The sequence below is a fragment of the Ptychodera flava genome, chromosome 3, assembly GCF_041260155.1.
Source record: "Ptychodera flava strain L36383 chromosome 3, AS_Pfla_20210202, whole genome shotgun sequence".
Classification (NCBI taxonomy): Eukaryota; Metazoa; Hemichordata; class Enteropneusta; family Ptychoderidae; genus Ptychodera; species Ptychodera flava.
The window spans coordinates 30104420-30125570 of NC_091930.1; the positions used below are offsets into that span (position 1 = coordinate 30104420).

General features: G+C 39.6%; 1 protein-coding gene across 1 annotated transcript in view; it reads left to right on the plus strand.

Moving 5' to 3' along the window:
• Positions 1–268: 268 nt before the first annotated feature.
• LOC139129024 (basement membrane-specific heparan sulfate proteoglycan core protein-like) overlaps positions 269–21151 on the plus strand; it is a 27148-nt gene continuing 6265 nt past the window's right edge. Inside the window, exons 1-19 of the mRNA XM_070694702.1 lie at positions 269–390; positions 2686–2747; positions 4138–4443; positions 5930–6205; positions 7265–7552; positions 9996–10262; positions 10543–10830; positions 11581–11847; positions 12321–12584; positions 13053–13319; positions 14346–14609; positions 14996–15262; positions 15372–15635; positions 16389–16652; positions 17122–17385; positions 18134–18397; positions 19041–19304; positions 19941–20204; positions 20693–20956. Coding sequence (XP_070550803.1) covers positions 2699–2747; positions 4138–4443; positions 5930–6205; positions 7265–7552; positions 9996–10262; positions 10543–10830; positions 11581–11847; positions 12321–12584; positions 13053–13319; positions 14346–14609; positions 14996–15262; positions 15372–15635; positions 16389–16652; positions 17122–17385; positions 18134–18397; positions 19041–19304; positions 19941–20204; positions 20693–20956 — 4651 coding nt within the window. The 5' untranslated portion in view covers positions 269–390; positions 2686–2698. The remainder of the gene's footprint in view (positions 391–2685; positions 2748–4137; positions 4444–5929; positions 6206–7264; positions 7553–9995; positions 10263–10542; positions 10831–11580; positions 11848–12320; positions 12585–13052; positions 13320–14345; positions 14610–14995; positions 15263–15371; positions 15636–16388; positions 16653–17121; positions 17386–18133; positions 18398–19040; positions 19305–19940; positions 20205–20692; positions 20957–21151) is intronic.

Consider the following 21151-nt stretch of genomic DNA (forward strand, 5'->3'; position numbering starts at 1 on the left):
AACTTTTTGTGCATAGCTGCATCAACCCCTTTTTTTTGCATGGTCAACGCCGAGAACAATTTATGACCCTTTCGGAGCTCGAGTGTTGTAAACATGTAACTTGCGCTACTTAACGAATTATTCAACATAATCTCGGGCGATATAAAGTTCATCACGTTATGATTCGTTTGAAAGTTTTATAGTAACCGAGCACGTGTGTAAATGTCATTTTATCAAGTTGGGTTTTCATTGGCCAGTCACTTTGACGTGACACCGCCCGGGGGACCAGTTAGTTTTCAGTGACACAGCGACGTTAAGGTTTTATACCTCTGTTCGGAACTCTATCCTGACGTTTCGTTGTCTACGAGTGAAGCCAGCGTTAGACGTTCACTACCTCTATGAACATCGCAGGTATGTACAGTTTAATGAGCAGATAATGACCTGTAGAATACCTATTATATCCTTGCACGATTGCTCAAACCTTACTCCGTTCCAGCATGTGCAGCATCATTCATGTAAACTCACCTGCGTGTTGTGAACTTTGGGTCATTGAGCCGGCTGCACGCCCATACCGAGGGCCATGACGACTTATTACGAACAGTATACAAAACTGTTAAATTTGCAAGCTCATGTTCAAAAGAACACACTGACAGGAAGCTTGAGTAGCTTTGAGTGGAAGGAAGCAATTTTAACATTTACGACTGAACAGATGTGCACAAGTCGACCTATGGAGTAGGTCGACGTGCGCGCCTCCCATGGTTGAATACAGACATAGACCTAAATATGGAATTATTTGGCCGTTTACCAATATAAATGCATACCAATCTGAATGGAATTTCGAGGGGCTTTGGCTTGTTTGGACCACTCTACAAAAAACCTGATGTCATGTGTAGGTCGATGTTCTTACCACTTCTAAGAGGAAGTAATACGAAATCAAAACCTGAAGCTTGTAATATTGTATCCACACCCCATCCCCTGCAGCATACTGTCGTTCTCGCGCTCTCTTGTTTTTACGTTAAATCGTATGAGAGTTTAAAGACAACATGGTGTCTTAACAATGTCTGGCAAATCCCATTTTAATATCTGTCTCCCTGTCATCAAAAATGTCTGAATTCGAGGGGGAAATATATCATATCGAATATGATTACGCCCTGATTGTTACCATTTAAACGACATGTGTTGGTGTCTTGTGGAGTTGAGACACATACAACAAGCCGCATACATGCAAGCGATAAATCGCTCTATAGGACAGGTACATGGGTGTGGTGTGTGAGAGCCGGCAGACACATTTTGGGAAGTTGATTATAAACTGTACCAGCAATACGCGTATGATTGGGTCCTGCAGAGTGTTTGACAGGAATGATCAAAGACAAGGCTATAAAACCGTCAGGGGACCATTCGACAAACATTTATACTTTGTGCAAGTGGATCGATATCAGAATCGTTATGTGTAACTTTGAAATTTAATTAAACATTCTTGGAAGACCGCGGCATCGATAAGGAAACACATAGTGCGCAAAATACATCATCACACAGTTTTGGAATATGGTGGTATCTAAAAGACCCATTTATCAGATAACTTTAATCTCGGGATAGCCAACACTTTATTTGGAACATAATCAGTTATCCGGTTTCCATGACAACACATCCCTCTAAGAATACTCGGCAAAGTGGCAGTTTAGTGTTTCTATACGTGCCTGGTAAGTTCAGTAGAACCTGACCAGCGTCACTGTAAAGTCGATACGATTACCATGGACGAAATAGTCAAGTAACAGGTAAGACAAATCGGAGAGACGGAGCGATCTGTCGCGTTCGATTGAAACCTAGGTAATTGATGGCACAAAAAAATACCTTAGGTGTTGGTCAAATCGATATTAACAGTAGCAGTTGCTGCGAGGCGAAAATATTAATTGCAAAAACATTAAGTTTGCTCGATTTAAGCCACGCTAATCGACCACATTACAATAAGCGGTATCTACAGTAATTTTGAAGATCATCGCGATTGCGTTACAGCTAAATCATTGACTAGCATAACTACTAAAATGGGAGGTCTTTTTACAACCATTGTCATGATCCTTAAATGACGGCGGCTATTTATCCCAGGATTATTCAAAATCAAACAACATTGAAGGCCGTATTTGTAGATAGACAATGAGTGCATTGTAGGACAAATATCTCAAGTCCGATGAAAACTGGGACAGTGTCCAAAGCAGCACTGTATTTTCTTCAGTCGAGAACACACTGTTATGATGGGATGATGGGATAGGGCAGTACAAATCAATAATGTTGTGCAATGGCAAACACTGCAATTGGCGGCCTTTGACTCAGAAATGTTTCATAGAAACTGAAGTTTCATTCTTTATACAATAATTAATATGACTCGAGATTTTATCGTATCAATAAATCTGTTTAAAGGTAGAAAAAATAAGGTGTGTGTGTGGAGAGAGAGAGAGAGAGAGAGAGAGAGAGAGAGAGAGAGAGAGAGAGAGAGAGAGAGAGAGAGAGAGAGAGAGAGAGAGAGAGGGAGAGAGAGAGAGAGAGAGAGAGAGAGAGAGAGAGAGAGAGTAAGTACATAATTCAGAGAGACAGAGAGCCTGCATGCATATTATTTCGGAAGCAGTTGGTCCTGTGTTCATCCCACGATGCATTTTCACACTCCTTATCCTCCTTATTGTTCTCTTTTCCACTCATTTGCTGTATCTGAAGAAAATATTCCAAAATGTGGATGCTTGTAAATCTCATATTCCTGGTACAACTAACCATATCAGGTATGTAAAATATGATTCTCTATTCTTTTACCCTGAAATTACTGTGACACAAAAGTTTGTTTTTTGCCTTTCTTGTCTGCCTTTTGTGGTAAAGACGACACCGCCATAATTTTAATCTGTCTGGCTACAACAAATAGGAAAACCTGAAATAGAATTGCAATAAACCAGATCAATGATATGTATGGACTATTGTGAACATCGCCGAGAGCGCTTTAATTACCCCAACCGTAGAGTGACGTCCAGATAGATAGATAGATAGATAGATAGATAGATAGATAGATAGATAGATAGATAGATAGATAGATAGATAGATAGATAGATAGATAGATAGATAGATAGATAGATAGATAGATAGATAGATAGATAGATAGATAGATAGATAGATAGATAGATAGATAGATAGATAGATAGATAGATAGATAGATAGATAGATAGATAGATAGATAGATAGATAGATAGATGTTGATGTAAAAATGATCAAGATGAAAATTTACATGAACACACACATTCCAATATTATTAATAACAGTTTGTTCCTCGATTTTTAAAAAGGACCTTTTCCTGTAAAAGTCGGATTATCATAAATCTATGCAAATGTTAAAAAGCCATGCTTTTGGTCGGACGTACCGTGTTAAATTTGATCGCAGAATCCCAAATTTTGTCATGTTTCAGGCGTTCATTGTCATTTAATCTGGCATATGATGTCTGTGAATGTATATCAACTAAACTTTAGTCAAAAATAAACTGAAAAAATGTTCCTTTTTTTTGTCGGAGATTGCATATGTTTTAAAATGCCTTCCCTGTACCATTTGACCCCTCTTTGCATATGTCACGAAATTGCCCATCATGATTATACAAATTTATCACACGGTCAAAGCGATATAATGAGTTTTCAAAAAAGGAAAGCCCAGTGTATGCAAATGGCTGCATCAGAAATCAACCATTGACATGTGCGCCAACGGTCCTGTAACTTCCCGTCCAAGGTATAGTAAGTACAGGATTTTTACGGGGATTAGAAAGAAAAATTACATTTCTTTGAATTCGCATATTGTGAATGTATGCTGATATTGCCCTATCCAAAAGCTTTCGATTATCTTTCCATACGATTCTTTTGAAAAAAGGTGATCTTAGCTATATTATTCCAAAATTATATAGCCATGTTTCATGCAAATGTATATATATATATATATATATATATATATATATATATATATATATATATATATATATATATATATATATAATGTCTTTAATTTAAATTGCCATTATATATATATATATATATATATATATATATATATATATATATATATATATATATATATATATATATATATATATATATATATATATATATATATAATATCTTTAATTTAAATTGCCACTTGCAGGGTCAATAAATTTCTCCGAGGAGCCAATAGATACCATAGGAATCCTTGGCCAGGAAGCGCAACTCAACTGTTCCTTCAATGACTGGACTACTGAAAATTTACTCTGGTTCAAGGAAAAACCGGAGGAGTATTATATATCTTCAAACGACGAAGTTTTTCCGGAAGACCATTACCTTGTAGATGAATTCGGAACGGGTGCATACAGCTTGAAGATCGTGAATACGACTGAGGGACACGAGGGCGAATACAAGTGCGAGGCGATCAGCCCGGTGATTCTGCGTTCATACGCTGAGCTTTTTCTTATGGGTAGGTCACCTGCCGCAAAGTAAATTATGTTCTGATAAAATTGTGCCTTTCGAAATTTGTATCCTTACTTTTTCGTCGGCTAGAATCTTGTAACAGGAACGCATTGACAGGACGCCTCTTTCTCGTATTTTTGGTCCCCTTGTTCTGACTCTAACATTTCAACTCGATTCACTCGAAAACCCAGGTCGACTTGCAAAGCGTGTGATTTTTCGGGACAGAAAATAATTATAGTGACGATCAGACTTACTTTTAGTCTTGACTTTCAATTAGTTCATACACAATTGCATTGACTGTTGAACGCGATGTCCTGCGTTATTATTGAGCCTATTGATACTAAAAGAGGGGAATTCAGTGACCGCATTTGTTACCAAGAACGAAAAACCACAATATCAACGTACCCTTGGACCGCTTGTGTGCAATTCATGTAAATCTTCTACCACTACCAGTGATGTCAGAGGGCTACTCGTGACCGTTACATTAAACTTGTTTCCGTACTGGTGAATTGCAGCTTACTGATTTTATCGCGATATGTCAGCCAACCACTTTATGCGTGTTTATGTGACCCGCGGAAGACAAATAATCTCACGCGATTGACGTGACGATTGCACACGAGTTGGATATCTCTTCGTCGACGAATTACTGAGCATTCACATTTTCTGACTTATCGAAGAACAATAGAGGGCACAATCAAAGGTTATAACAATGATTTATAGGACTTTTGATAATAAAACAATATAAATTAACGAAAATGGTTCAAAAATACATGTACACTTTGTACACTGTGATCCTTTTGTCATTCAACTAAGATGCATTATACATGCTGTCTTGTATCAAAAAGATTTTGTCACGTAGGACACAGTTTCAACCTTGTTATACCATATGACAGAGACAGAGACACAGACACACAAGAACAGACAGACAGACTGGTAGACTGACGACAGAAAGACGGACACATATTAACAAACACTCACACACATGCATCCTGCAATGACCAGAAAGAAGAACACTTCTTCTGGCTGATGATTGCAGGTGCATGAAACTTAAGTAGGGCCCTAATAGATAACATTACTTTGTACTTGAAGTATTTTTGTAAAATTATTTATAAGGCTTTGTATTAGCATCGAGCACTGTAAGTTACCACGAGGACATATGAATACTTCGATAGATAGATAGATAGATAGATAGATAGATAGATAGATAGATAGATAGATAGATAGATAGATAGATAGATAGATAGATAGATAGATAGATAGATAGATAGATAGATAGATAGATAGATAGATAGATAGATAGATAGATAGATAGACAGATGAATAGATAGATAGATATGTATTCTTGTTATACCTGAGCAGAGACAGGACATACAGACAGACAGACAGACAGACAGACAGACAAACACACAAACAGATACAGATCGAGGTTAACTATGTATATTTGCTGGCTATTTTACAATTGTTGAGTTGTATTCGGTGTCTATTTCGTACAGGTGAACTTCCAACCTGTGATGTGTATCCGGGAGTCACAGTCAAGGCCGGGGACGACACAACTTTCAACTGCTCCGTGTACAAGGCAGTGCCACCGGGGGAGTTGAGGTGGCGGATGGACGGTGACATCGTCTCTACAGGGGGAAATTCTCCAACGTATTCTTGGGTGACATCATTTGATCGGACACAGAACAATGCCGTTATGGTGTGCGGCCTGGAATATATCACGCTTTCTGAACCCTTGGCCTGTGAAGACACCATCGTTATGGATGTACAGTGTGAGTATTGTTATTATAGATATCATATCAAGCATATAGTAATAAAACTGTAGATTATCATGGCAACCAAGTGATGACTAGTTCATGCAAGGATTTAATTTGGATAGAAACAAAAATAAATGTGTATAGTACCCGTAGTGTTTGAATTGATATGTTTTTGGTTAAATTTTAGCACAAAATAGAATCCCACTTGCAGGCTATCATACTGTATTGTAATATTTTCCTTTTTTTTGAAATGAACTTTGTACCTCCCGTCAGTCATAAATCAAAAATGTGTACAGTGTGCTAGTTGCCAAATTATGTTTAATGTAATACCAATTCAGGCACCAGTAAACCGATGGAGAGTCTGTTTTGCACAGCGTGCTTGGCCACCACATCAAATTTTCCTGCCAAGCTCTGTAATATGAAGTGAAACGCAGAAATGAAAGTCTAAATATAAGACCTGTTGTTTTATTTCAAGTAGAATGAGGACTTTTCTTGTCATGAAATGATACTAGCCTAGTATTTAAGCCTAGTATTTAAACATTAAATATTAATATGTTTGATCTGGGATTCCCGACATTTATCAATAAATGGAGTAGATATGTGACATAGCCATCACACCCTGGTAGTCCATTTAGAAATGGGGTTGTATTCTAACAACGCTTATTCCTAGAACCGCAATACAGTGAATTTATTACATGTAGTTGGAAAATCTTATATGTACACAGTCTCTGAGACTTCTTGACTGACATTTATTGATATCATTGCATTGTAGTTTTTGTAATTTATATGTACCCTCCCACTATCGAGATTGTAAACTATTTTGATGACCTTAATAAAAAAATTGTTAAAAAAAAACAGGTCACAGATTTCTTGTATAAGTGCACGTTTCGGCAATTCTTACAAAAGTTACATGTTAAACATCAACAGCCCTTTAGGAGATCGAGCATAATATTCTCCGATGGGCGTTTGTAGACCAGGGATAACTTGATCTTTTATCGACATTAAAGTCATTACATATAAAAATGCAATAATTGCGTTGGTCATATTTGGTTTTTCATTGAATATTATACGCAGATACCCCTGAAATGGGCGTCGTTGTCACGGGAGACGGCAGTCCGAGCGGTCAAGTTATCGAAGGTGATTCTTTCCTCGCGGAGTGTGCGGTCGTCGACTCAAATCCAGAAGCCGAGAACATCAGGTGGTTTGATGCCGATGGCGACGTGGTCGGAACAGGCGAACGGCTGGAGTTCAACACCGTGCACAGAAACCAGACAGATGACGCCTATACGTGCATGAGCAGTGTCTCGTTCTATGACGGAAGCCAGGACAACGGTTCGACGGTGTTTACGATAAATGTGCAGTGTGAGTAAACCTATTGTTTGTATTAATGTTTTTTTCACTATTTTTGATATTGATATCAGCCACAGTTTATTGTTTCTACTCCCTAAACCGTTTAGAAGTAAACAGTGTTCAGTTTTTCGATTCAGCCTTTGCAATTGTAGACTGCATTTTTATTGCTGGCAAGATCATTCTGGTCCGGACTAGAATTAATATTAAACAATAACAGTGGATTTTTTTTAATGTAAAGACGCTACGTTCAAACGCCAAGTAGTAGGTGTTTAAGCATGCTTTGGTGGTAGAACAAGAACTTGCAATTTCTATAAAATATTTTGAAAATAAAATCATCTTATAGGTTACAGCTACTGACACTTTAATGCTCAATTAACTACGGAACCAACGCATGGCTGCGACTTAACTCATTATTCTGTGTTTCGATTCTGCAAGTACGGAGCACTTTTATTTTTTAACTTCCTTGAACCATCACAACGTTAACACCTTATGAATTATTTATCAATACGAACACTGTATGTGCTTGACAATATGACTGCTGGCAACCAAATTCTAAATCCGGACTAGAATCATTCTGTCAACAATACCACTGTAATTTTCATACATATACGCTGTCCTTACATAGCGAATGACTTGTAATTTATTATGGTGTATAAGGGGAAAACAAGTTAAGAAATTCAGGTCAAGGATGTTGCGGTAGAAAACTTATATAAACCTGACCAAAGGTTACAAATGTTGTTCACTGCATTGAGTGATTTACTGTTGCAAGGTTTGCATGTATTGTGAATGTGTGCAAGTCGGTAGGTAGCAAGAACAAAGTATGAACATACCATACATTTTATCATTGACTAGATCATCGATAAAATGGTCAATTCAATGCGTAATATAGGTGTCAAGAATATTTGTGTAACTTATTTACGTTGATGAGGCTGGCCCAGTTTCAAGTTATCCCTTTCCGCATAGCGTGCACTGTATGAAGGTTGGCATTTATACTATTCGTTTAATCATGGTATGGTTGACCTATTTATCACAGAGACGGGTGGTGGTCCTGTTAATTATGGTCTCCTCGAGACTCTGTTTGAATGCCGACTAGGACGTGTGTAATGTGCTTGTACAGACTGGGAATACATGGCATATATGCATCGTCAATATGGTTTAGGTTCCCGCAATGATTTTAGGAGACATCGCGCACTCACATGCATGTATGCGATATGCTTTATCGGAGAAACTTAAATGCATACTTGTGGAAGGTATATTTGAGTAATGTAGGCATTGTAAAATTGAAAATTACGCACACAATGACGAGATGATTTTTTTACGGTTCAGATACCCGTGCAGATTGTTTAGGCCTCTCACAAAATGTATCTTGAGTGGTTTGTCCTGTTATAGTACATTGTGTTGTGGTCGAAATACTACCACGGATTGATAACGACACAGATACTCGGTACACGTACCAGGTGCATCTATACCAATGTATTATGCACCGCACTGATGCGATATCTTGCTCTGTCTGGCACCACCGGAAGAAAACAAACCAAAAACCGACATTTGGTCAACTTGTTACAGCGGCTGTTGATGTTTTTCCATCAATAAATTAACCTTTTGATATTGATACAGTTAACACTCGACGTACTTTTACCGTCTGGCTTATAGTTCAAACACATTAAACTTACATTCGAAAAAAACAACATTTACATTTGTTCGGATTCCTCATGACCGATTAGATTTCGCGTCTAGTCAATTATGGAGAAAGCTTACTCTAAGAAATGTATTGATTCCTTTATAATGCAATCTTTATCTTCTCAATGATGAATTCTCCCCCTCAATAATTTGTCTTCGCTGTTAATATAGCGATCACTTGGCATACGATGACCGTCCGGCGTAATGTTCAAAGACCGCCGTTGATATGACGACGACATTTTCAACTTTGTTCATTTCCCTTATGACAGTCACTGCTCAGTACGGCGCTATCTGTTTGCAGTGGTACCAAATTATGAACGAAACAGCTTATCATAACGCGCACTGTAGGCAGTCAACGTTGAAAGAAAATCATCGCATACATCTCTCAACTTATTAATACAAACGCTAAAAATGTCGACGCCATATTAAGGGCCGTTTACGAACAATAAGCCAGACGGTCATCGTATGTCAAGTGATCGTTATACCAACAGCGAAAAAAAAAAATTATTGACGGGGAAAATCAACACATGCCGCCATAAATTGAATTCTCTGTAGTGTCAGCCACAGCAAGGTACCTCTTCGATTTGTTATATGGGATTTATGATTTTTTTGCTCAAATGATCATAAAAATAAAACTATAAAAAATTTGCATGAGCAATAAAACGATAAAAAGTTGAATGGGGTTTACGTAATATCGATTAAAATTATATGCCAGGCTGCCAAAATTCTAAGATTAATTCTATCCTGATAGTTATTATACTTTACACTCTAACAGACCTGTCTAACGTCGACGTGCAATACGACGACAACGGTATTGTTGTGGAGGGTGACACGTTCCAAGCCACCTGTACGGCTGATGCAAACCCCGACCCAGAGTTCACCTGGATAGGCCCGGATGAAAACGAGGTTGGTCGTGGGTATTCTCTAACGCTGCAAGACGTTGAGCCCGGTGACAGCGGAATGTACTCGTGTTATGCAAAAGTCACATACTGGAATGGGTCGTCCAGAACGGAAAACGCATCATTTGAACTTGACGTCCAGTGTAAGTATTAGCGCATATATATATATATATATATATATATATATATATATATATATATATATATATATATATATATATATATATATATATATATATATATATATATATATATATATATATATATATATATATATATATATATATATATATCAGTTGAAAACTGTACGTGTACATGATAAGTCGACTCGTTTTAGTGGAATAAGATCTCAGATTTAGTGTCTACAAAGGCTCCGTTCCGACTAATGTGTGTATAACTGTCTTCTCATATATGCCATATTAGTCTCACCGAGAATGGATCTCAATGTCACCGGAGACGCCAGTCACGGCGGGAAGGTGATCGAGGGCGACTCGTTCGCCGTCGAGTGCTTGGTCCTCGACGCCAACCCTGACCACAACGACGATATCCAATGGTTCGATGATGAGATGAACAGAGTCGGTGCTGACGAGTGGTTGATATTTGACGAGGTTGACAAAAGCGAAGCCGGCAACTATACCTGCACGGCTACAAATACCTTTTTCAACGGAGGAGTTGGAGAGGGGGAAACGGCCCTAACTATCGACGTCCAATGTGAGTTTTCAGGAGAATTTCTGGGATAGTCACAACTCTTAGAAGATGTTGAATCATTGACAAAGACTCTCTTTTTGCTGCACGATTATAACCTGTCTTGCAAATCTCATCTGAATCAATTACAAGATGTTGATATAACAGGGTGGCACAGTAATCGCATGGGTTTAGTTCGATTCGCGCCCAGAAAATAAAAGCTCTTGTTCAAACTTTTCTTGAAGAAACCTTTTCATTCAAAACCAAAAAAAAAATATAATCAGGGCGGCCAACAGTGCACATTTTGATACTGGAGAAAAACATATTCATTATTTACCGAAATGTTAAATTCAAAATGGCCGCCATCTTCATATCAAGAAAAATACAATTCTTCATTTTCGCAAAACTAAGCCGAAAACGTTATGTACTCTGTAGGCATCAAAAGGAGCCCGGGCACAATTGGTGGGCCAAAAGAATATTCTAAAAGTTTGAGCGATACGAATATATGACCCAGAAGCGCATTTACCTTAACGTTACATTATGCAGTTTACGTTTCTCACTTTAAGAAAAAATACTATTGAGATATGTATGCCGATTGACATAACTTATACGCAAAAGTGTGAACAATGCAAATGTTTGGGGTGGGGAGACCGGCACGATGTGGCAAATAACGTGCACGTTGCGACCAGGCTACAGGTCTGCATCTTTACATGTTCGCTCATGTTTTTTTTTTCAACATATTTTTGACTTATTTTCTCGTTCTATTATGCGCACCAGATTTGTATGATGTGGTTATTCACGAAGACAGCGACGGTAAAGTGAAAAAGGGCGATACGTACAGGGCGCACTGCTCAGCGGAGGCGAACCCGACGGCCGACATCGCATGGGTCGATGCTGACGGCGAGACTGTGGTGGACGGGTCCACGCTGGTGTTTGACGACGCACAACTGTCCGACGCCGGTCTGTACGTGTGCAGAGGCGATGTGGTGTTCTGGGATCTGACACCGAAGTCGTCCAGTGACTCGGTCCTGCTCGACGTCCAGTGTAAGTTGAAACCATTTTCAGGAATAAAGATGCATGCGAAAGCGTATAATGTGTAAACAGCCCCGACAATGCGAGCAACACTGTGCCATCTTTAAGCCGTTGTCAGCGAAAGTTATTTAAAAATCCCTACTTTATGAAAATATGATAGACTGCTGCCCCATGTTGTTTCAATAGCGGATGTCATTCGTTGCATATGTTGAGTATAAAAGTCACATTGCTGGCTACTCCCGATAAAGTTAAACACGGTGAATTGTTATTATTTTTTAATAAAAAAACAGTAGATAAAATCATATGTTTAATCAAAGCTGAGCATGAAAGACCTGATCAATAATAAAATATAGCATATTTAAATTTATAATTGTCATTTAATTGCCTTAATGTCGGTAATAAAAGTACATTTATGCAACGTTTAAACAAATTTCTGTAATAACAGTTTAGAAATCGATAATTCGGTTTAAAATCAAATTGTTTAGATATATCTGATGTTGTCATACACGATGAAAGTGACGGTAAGGTCATTGAGGGTCACTCGTACTACGCAAACTGCACCGCCGACGCAAACCCAGCCGCCGTCGTCTCATGGACCACGCCCGGTGGTGACGTCACATTCGGTGAAGAATTGGCAAAAGAAGATGCTGAGAGGGCAGACAGCGGTAACTACACTTGCACGGTGAACGTAACCTACTGGGACGGGACCTTCGAAGTGACGCAGTCTGGTTTCTACCTCGATGTCCAATGTAGGTAATTCCATGAGAATATCTTAAAGACCCGCTGGTAATTATTGTAATCTTTGAAGTTCAAGTTCTTTTGTACATTTATGTAATATACAGTTTCTCGCTCTAATACCCAAATCATGTCGAACTGCGGTGTTTTGCCTGTTGTTCACTGAATTTAACGGGTGGCTAAAATTCGTCGCATATTTTCCCTTGCTATGATTTTGGAAGGTACATTTTAGATTACTTTTGTCATTCCCAGCTGACAATAATCAGAAAAAGGTCTGATTTTCTAGATAAATGCCGTTGAGGCGCTGTCTCCCTGAATACCATGCCAATTTTGACTTTTTGGTTAAGTTGATAACCAAGGGTTAGCTGTGTCTACGTCCAAACGCCCGCAAATACTATTTATATGCTCGTTTCAAGAGACAGCAATATTGCTAGTAGTTCGATCGATGTTTTCTCTAAAACAAAGAGAACTTTGTCCTGCAGATCAACCCGAAGTGACGATCTTCGACCAAAGTGACGGCAAGTCAATTGAGGGTGACCGATACGAAGCCGTATGCCAGGTTGAATCGAACCCAGATTCCGACATCGTCTGGGTCGGCCCCGACGACAATGTTGTCGCCTCCTCTCCTCACCTGACCTTCGACGCCGTAGGCGTCGAGAATTCAGGCACATACACCTGTCAAGCCAGCAATACGTTCTGGGATGGGTCGACAGCCACCGGCAACGCAACAATTTTTATCGACGTACAATGTAAGCACAAACATGCTCTTTTGTGGTATTAGTTACAAACTGGTATACAGTTAATGTTTTCAAAATTGGTATAAAGCAAAATCAACCGACACATATACGGTTTACTATGTAATGCAGAGAGAAGAAATTCAATTCAAGCATATCATTTTATACTTACAATGGTCGAAATCAGTACAAGCTGTTGCATGTTGTTGACATCTTCCTTTGATTTCCTACTTTTTTTCCTTTTACCTACCACCGTAGTTAGATGTAACTATACAAAAATTAAATTGTCATTGTGTGCTACCGCTCGCAAGCCCTCAGAGAGTATTGTATTACTATTACGACAGAAAAAGGCTGTGAAGTCAGCGATTTTCTGTAAAATAATTTTATCAGAACTAATAACTAAATATAGGGTGTGAATTAAACAAACATTACTTATCTTAGCTGAGACGACACAAAGCTCCTAGTCTCCAAAGAGTTGAGTCCAGGCACACTGATGAGTGAGGAAGTCTTTTGGCTTGTAGGCTGGGAGGTTGTGGTCCGAACAGTGCAGATTTTAGAGAGCAAATCACAGAGCAAATCCGGCCTGAATGTTTTTAGGTTTTGAAAAATCTAAAAAGTCTTGAAGTAAGCACTGACTTGATTCCTAAATGTCTAACTAAAACTCTGTATCGTCCCGTGTTTATACTAAAATGATTCTATCTTGGTAAATAAGAACAATTTAGAATTTCTATTGATATGCTAATAACTGCTCTAAAATGTAATTTCTATTGATATGCTAATTACTTTTCGAAAAATATCTTTACTTGTAGTAAACATGATTTTCTAGAAAGTTCTAAATATGACTGATTAAACTCAAGGTCATGGCGAAAAATACCCTTCATAACATCTGATAGAGCAAAATTAGGCAAAATTATTATTTTAGAAAATGAACGGAAACGTTTGGGGTTAGATGGTTTTCAATGGGGTATGTCATGTTACCAGAAACACTCACATTTTTTTGTCTTGCCTTAAGTAACGGTATGTCTACTTCTTGATTTGAAGATATATCTGATGTGGTCGTTTTCTCTGAAAATGACGGCATGGTCATCGAGGGAAGTGCATTCTATGCGAACTGTTCCGTCGAAGCCAACCCTGTCGCTGAGATGTCATGGTTGACGCCTTTTCAGAATACGATCGTTGGCGATATTCTGCATATCGACAAGACCAGTCGCACTGACAGCGGTAACTACACCTGCGTCGGCAGCGTTACGTTCTGGAACGGTACAGTCGATGAAAGCCGCTCAACGATCCTCTTAGACGTGCAATGTAAGTAGAGTTCGTACACGTGGCCACAGAACTTTGAGCTTAATGCCATATTCATCATTTGACTAATTTAATATACATACAGTATATACTACATACATGCTGTACGTACATACCTACATACTTAATCTACATACTTTATATGTACATGTTTGCCTACCTGCCTGCCTATATGTTCTTACCTACCTACCTACCTACCTACCTACCTACCTGCTTACAACTGTTTGGAGCCAAACGGCAACTTTAGCGTATTAAAACAGAAAGACATGACAGTTTGAAAGCAAAACATTTAGAGTGTATGCATAACACTGGTGATTCTTGCACATTTATGCTCGGTATACACTTGTGAATAATACTTAAAGCGTCGGTACCTCGATTTCTCTCAATAGATTCTCCAAATGTGGATATTGAACAAGCAAGCGGAGGTAAAGTGCTAGAGGGAGAGCGTTTCAATGCAGAGTGTACGGCCGAGGCAAACCCTGACCCCGACACAGTATGGCAGGACCCGAGTGGAGTTACTGTTAGCGTTGGTACCACCCTCGTTATCGACAACACTCGTCTAGAAGACGGCGGTGTATACACCTGTCTTGCAAACAACACTTTTTGGGACGGCTCGGTCGGAAGTGGAAATTCAACAATTTTCGTAGACGTTCAGTGTAAGTATTCGCTAACATAATTTGTTCATAAAACTGGTTCAGAGTTTCTGTAGTTTCCAGCTTTTTTTCTTCGCCGGTGTTTAACGAGCTATCCGTGTGCTACCCCCAGATATGTCAGATGCGGTTATCAACTATGAGAGCGGCGGTAGGGTCATAGAAGGTCAGACGTATTATGCAAATTGCTCAGCTGATGCGAACCCCGCTGCCGAGATCTCGTGGCGGAAACCCGACGGAGAGACGCTCCGGAGTGAATACGTAGAAATTGATGAGGCTGATAAAACTGACGGTGGTAACTACACTTGCATAGCGACAACGGCATTCTGGGATGGAACCGAAGGACAGTCGGAGTCATCATTCTATTTGGATGTACAGTGTAAGTAATTTACAAAAAAACAATAGAGTCAATCATCATCATCATCATCATCATCATCATCATCATCATCATCATCATCATCATCATCATCATCATCATAATCATCATCATCATCATCATCATCATCATCATCATCATCATCATTATCATCATCATCATCATCATCATCATCATCATCATCATCATCATCATCATCATCATAATTATCATCATCATCATCATCATTATCATCATCATCATCATCATCATCATCATCATCATCATCATCATCATCATCATCATCATCATCATCATCATCATCATCATATGTCAAAACCTCTACCGTCATCGTCGTCGCCAGCATCGTACGGCCGTTTATACTTAAAAAATAAAATTCACTTGAGAAAGATGCAAATTGAGAGGCAACGCAAAAGTACCACCAGTATCTATTTGTCATTCAGGAAATGCAATGAGGAACGTTCAATGCTCTCGCTCATACGCTTGTATTCCTTAGAATTACTTCAGTTTTTTTTTTTTTTGTTGTTTTTTTTATCATGTTCCTTGTACTGCCGTCTTGTTTTCCTCAAATCTTCACTTCCGGAAACAGGTTATGGGATCAGTCAAATATTGTCGTTTTCAAATACCCGTGAACAACGACACCGCAGACAGCCAACGCACCACAGAAAGTAATGCAATACTCAGTTTAACACTTGTACCCTCCCTAAAATTGAGCGATAACAAGCCCTTTACTTCAATTTTTTTATTAAAAACTAGATATATCTGATGTCAACATATACAAAAAAAATGACGGTAAGGTCATTGAAGGTCAAGAATTCTATGCAAACTGTTCGTCAGACGCGAATCCAGCCGCCGTATTCGCATGGAGGACGCCGACAGGTGAATCCGTCGATGGCGCAGAGCTCGTGATCGAACAAGCTGAGAGAACAGACGGCGGTAGTTACGTTTGTACTGCCAGCACGACATACTGGGACGGGAGCAGTGACCAGAGTGAATCCGATGTGTTTGTAGACATACAATGTGAGTGAATTATTTTACGTTGTGTGTGTGAAACATGTATGTATGTATGTATGTATGTATGTATGTATGTATGTATGTATGTATGTAGGTATGTATGTATGTATGTATGTATGTATGTATGTATGTATGTATGTATATGTATGTATGTATGTATGTATGTATGTATGTATGTATGTATGTATGTATGTATGTATGTATGTATGTATGTATGTATGTATGTATGTATGTATGTATGTATGTATGTATGTATGTATGTATGTATGTATGCATGCATGCATGTATGTATGTATGTATGTATGTATGTATGTATGTATGTATGTATGTATGTATGTATGTGTGTGTGTGTGTATGCAGTATGCATGTATGTATGCACGAATGAATGAATGTAATACTTATACGTCATTGATAACTTTACAACATTTTCTAGTCGTTCGCTAAATGGTTTTCGATTGTTGCTGACTTCTTTCAGATCTTCACGAAATTTCTATATTTAACGAGAACGATGGCAAGGTAATCGAAGGTCAAACCTATTACGCTAATTGTTCGGCTGATTCAAACCCGACTGCCGACATCTCTTGGCTGACCCCGGATGGAGGACAGACACCCGGCGAGGAGTTGCAGCTCGAACAGGCATCACGGACTGACAGCGGTGAATACAGATGTACTGCGACCGTCACATACTGGGACAAGACGGAAGTATCCGATGGGAAATCCGTTACCGTGGATGTACAATGTGAGAATGGAATGATCTTTTCCTTTTTACACTTAATGTTTGCAATTACATCCAGGTGGAGAAATGTGAGCCGTTGTTGGACTTCAATTAGGTGTGTCGAATATTTATTAGGGAAATGAAATGAATTATTGGTACTTGTTAGAGACTACCAATGTTTGCTGTAGGGTCAATTTGCTGTAACATAAGGTTATCGAGACCGTACTGGTGTAAATAACGGGTTGAAAAGTGTATCAGCTGAATGTTATATTTCAGTTGACACCGTACTTGTAAAGCTTACTCGTCAGGAGCAACCACCCGGTCCATTTCGAGAAACTGTGACCAGGTGTGTATCCGGACATGCACGCGCTATTCGAACATTGAAGGCGAAGTGAAAATTTGAACGGGGATCGAGACCTGTTCACAAGTAATCTTTACTTGCGACCTGAAAATTCTCCTGTCCTTTCCCGCTTGTTTTTTTTACCTCCCCTAACATAATTCTGCTCGAACCTATGTGGTCCTGTTCTCAATGCTAAATCATCCAACCACCCTCTCTACGCCACGCGATTAGCCCTCCTAGTCAATGTATTAAGACACCGACCATACCATAATCGTTGCGCATCTCTTCGGCTACTCGACGTTATCCTTTGCATGAAGTGGTTCCCGCAACAGGACACATATCTGCCCGCCCACCATGAAACCATTCATGATATATTTGCTTTCATGAATGGCTTTGCTGGCTATCCCTGACATTTATCAATTTGCACAACAGATATATCTGATGTTCAAATTTACGATAAAAGCAATGGCAAGGTCATTGAAGGTCATGCGTACTATGCAAATTGTTCGTCGGAGGCAAACCCGGAGGCTGTGTTCACCTGGTTGACTCCTGGCGGTGACGAGTTGCCCGGTGAAGAGTTGAACATAGACCAGGCAGTCCGAGCGGACAGCGGCGAGTACGTGTGTTCAGCCAACACAACGTACTGGGACGGAACGGTTGACCACAGGAACTCTACTCTTCTGCTAGACGTCCAGTGTGAGTACTTATTCAATAACATTAGAATACACAGCCTTGTCGTGAGAGAGAGAGAGAGAGAGAGAGAGAGAGAGAGAGAGAGAGAGAGAGAGAGAGAGAGAGAGAGAGAGAGAGAGAGAGGAGAGAGAGAGAGAGAGTTACATGACAAATATTTCAGACAAGAAAAGTGTGTCCTTACATTGACCTATTTTAGCTTCCTTTATCTCAGCGACGGCGAGTTGGCAGGCAATGTTTATCTGGTGATTGCATGGTAAATCAAACGAGATAACGCTTTCGTTTTGATCGTTGGCGCTTTGAAAAGAAATTCCAAGGAATCTTACCGTTACCAAGAATTAAAAAAGGGGGCGGGGCGACCGGCTTTAACAGTAAAAGTTATAAGATTGTAGAACATATTGCGGGTGTATGAAGGTCAGAGTGGCATCTTTTGCTTTTTTCATCGCTTGTTTAATGTTTTAATTTTCACAAAAGACAAGATACTAAGTCACTTGTAAAGCTCACTTTTCTCTGTAATTTTCAATGATGAGTCTACACAAGATACGTCCATCCCCCATGTGAGATTGAAATGCTTCGAAAACAGTGGCTTGTGTTGCTGTATTGCAGTGCTAAATTAAATGTAGACCGATCGTATATTTTAAATATACAGATATATCAGACGTGGAAATCGATGAAGATAGCAATGGCAAGGTCATTCAAGGCCATCCATACACGGCGAACTGCTCAGCCGATGCTAACCCCGTCGCCGCTGTCATGTGGTCCACTCCAACAGGAGAAATTGTCGAAAACGGGCTGCTGGAGTTTCCGTCTACGGAACGCTCTGATAGCGGTGATTACGTCTGTGGAGCTAACATCACCTACTGGGATGGTACCAATGACTACAGGCAGTCTACATTACACGTAGACGTACAATGTAAGTCCCTCCGCCCACACACCAAATTTTTGTTGCCGTATTCTCTATATTCGATCTTCCTTCGATTCGTAAATGTCAGACACGTGCTTAAAGGGCCAGTAGCTGTAATGTTAGATGATTTCTGACACAGTTTTTTGTTTATCATATCAACTACAGTTTCTTGTTCTACTCCATTGAACATTTTGAGATAGACAGTGTTCCCTCAGCTTGAAAACCACACACGTACATATGTTGACAGCATTGTTATTGTTAGGAGGTGAATTCTATTGCGGGCTAAACTATTAAATGTGAACTGAGATTCGCACATAGGGACACTTTGTTGACAAAGAAAACAGTGCATGTGTCTCAACATGTTTTGGGGGTACAAAAGTTCTTACAAGTAATATTCAAAACAAATATACAGCAGAAAAAAAATCATAAGAAATCATAAAAAGTTAAAGGTATAGGCGCTTTCAAAAATCAGACGTGATTCGATATTAAATGGCCAGAGGTATGGCCGGGCCGTCCGTGCCATTGCTTGTACTCGGCCTGCAAGATAGCAATAATCAAGTCATGTTGTTGGCGGCGGTATATTGCTTTAGCTTTACTGGTTTTGGAGAATGCGCCATGGAATGAGGTGATTTTCCTCTACAATAGATATAGAAGACGTCGAAATTTTCGACCACAGCGGTGGGAAAGTCGTCGAAGGTCATCGGTATTGGGCGAACTGCTCGAGTGATGCTAATCCTTTCGCCTCCATCTGGTGGCTTTCGCCCGACGGAGAGCGACGCCCGGACGAAGAGTTGGTCATAGAACGAAGTGATCGAAGCCACAGTGGTGACTACGCATGCGTCGCTGGTACGGTGTACTGGGACGGTACCGGCGACAGTAGAAATTCAACGATACACCTGGATGTGCAGTGTAAGTTGATTATCCAGCCATTGGTAGACAATGGAAGCTGACAGTGCGCACTCTCAGTCTTCTCTGTGTAGTGTATTGCAACTGAAATAAAATATTGTCATCGTGTTACATACTAGAAAATGCGATTCTTCGACAGTAGAGAAGAAAATGCACAATATCATGTTTAAGTCGAGTATATAAGACAAATTTCTTTCGAATTTTGTTCCTCAAACACATACTCTTTGAAAAAAACTAAACGTGCATGAGGATAAATTTAAAATACATGCGTTTTGGATACCAGTTTCCTAAAATTAGAGTAGGTATATCGAAGGAATTGTTTTTTATTTTAATTTTTTTGGCTACGACCCATAAAATACATTTATGGGTTTATGAAAATGCGAAACAAATGTCTTTGAACTTGGGAAGTCGATGGGTTTTTTCAGGATGAGATCGCGTTTCTGGATACACTGCAACCTTTGAATTGACCAATTGTATATCGTATGCTTCAGACTTATCTGCAGCTGAAATTTACGAGGAAAGCAGTGGCAAAGTGATTCAAGGTCATCCTTACTACGCAAACTGCTCAGCAGTCTCCAACCCTACAGCTATCATTTCCTGGATGACGCCGGAAGGAGACACGCTATTTGACCCGGAACTTTGGTTTGAAAACACCACCCGAAGCGACGATGGCGATTACAAATGTAGGGCAAACGTGACCTTCTGGGATGGGTCTGTCGCTGGCGAGGCGTCAACCGTGCACCTGGACGTACAGTGTAAGTAAATCCGTTTACGTTCTGAGGTGGCTATACGCGCAGGTAACCGAACGCCGATGGCATGACCCACAAAACGAGACAATACAGGTGAGCCAAAGGAGCTATTCAATGAAAAAGCTATTCCAGGAGCAGTTTTTGAGGGCAGTGGAAATTTAATTTTGCTTGGGCAGGGGACATATCGGCAGGGGAGCAAAT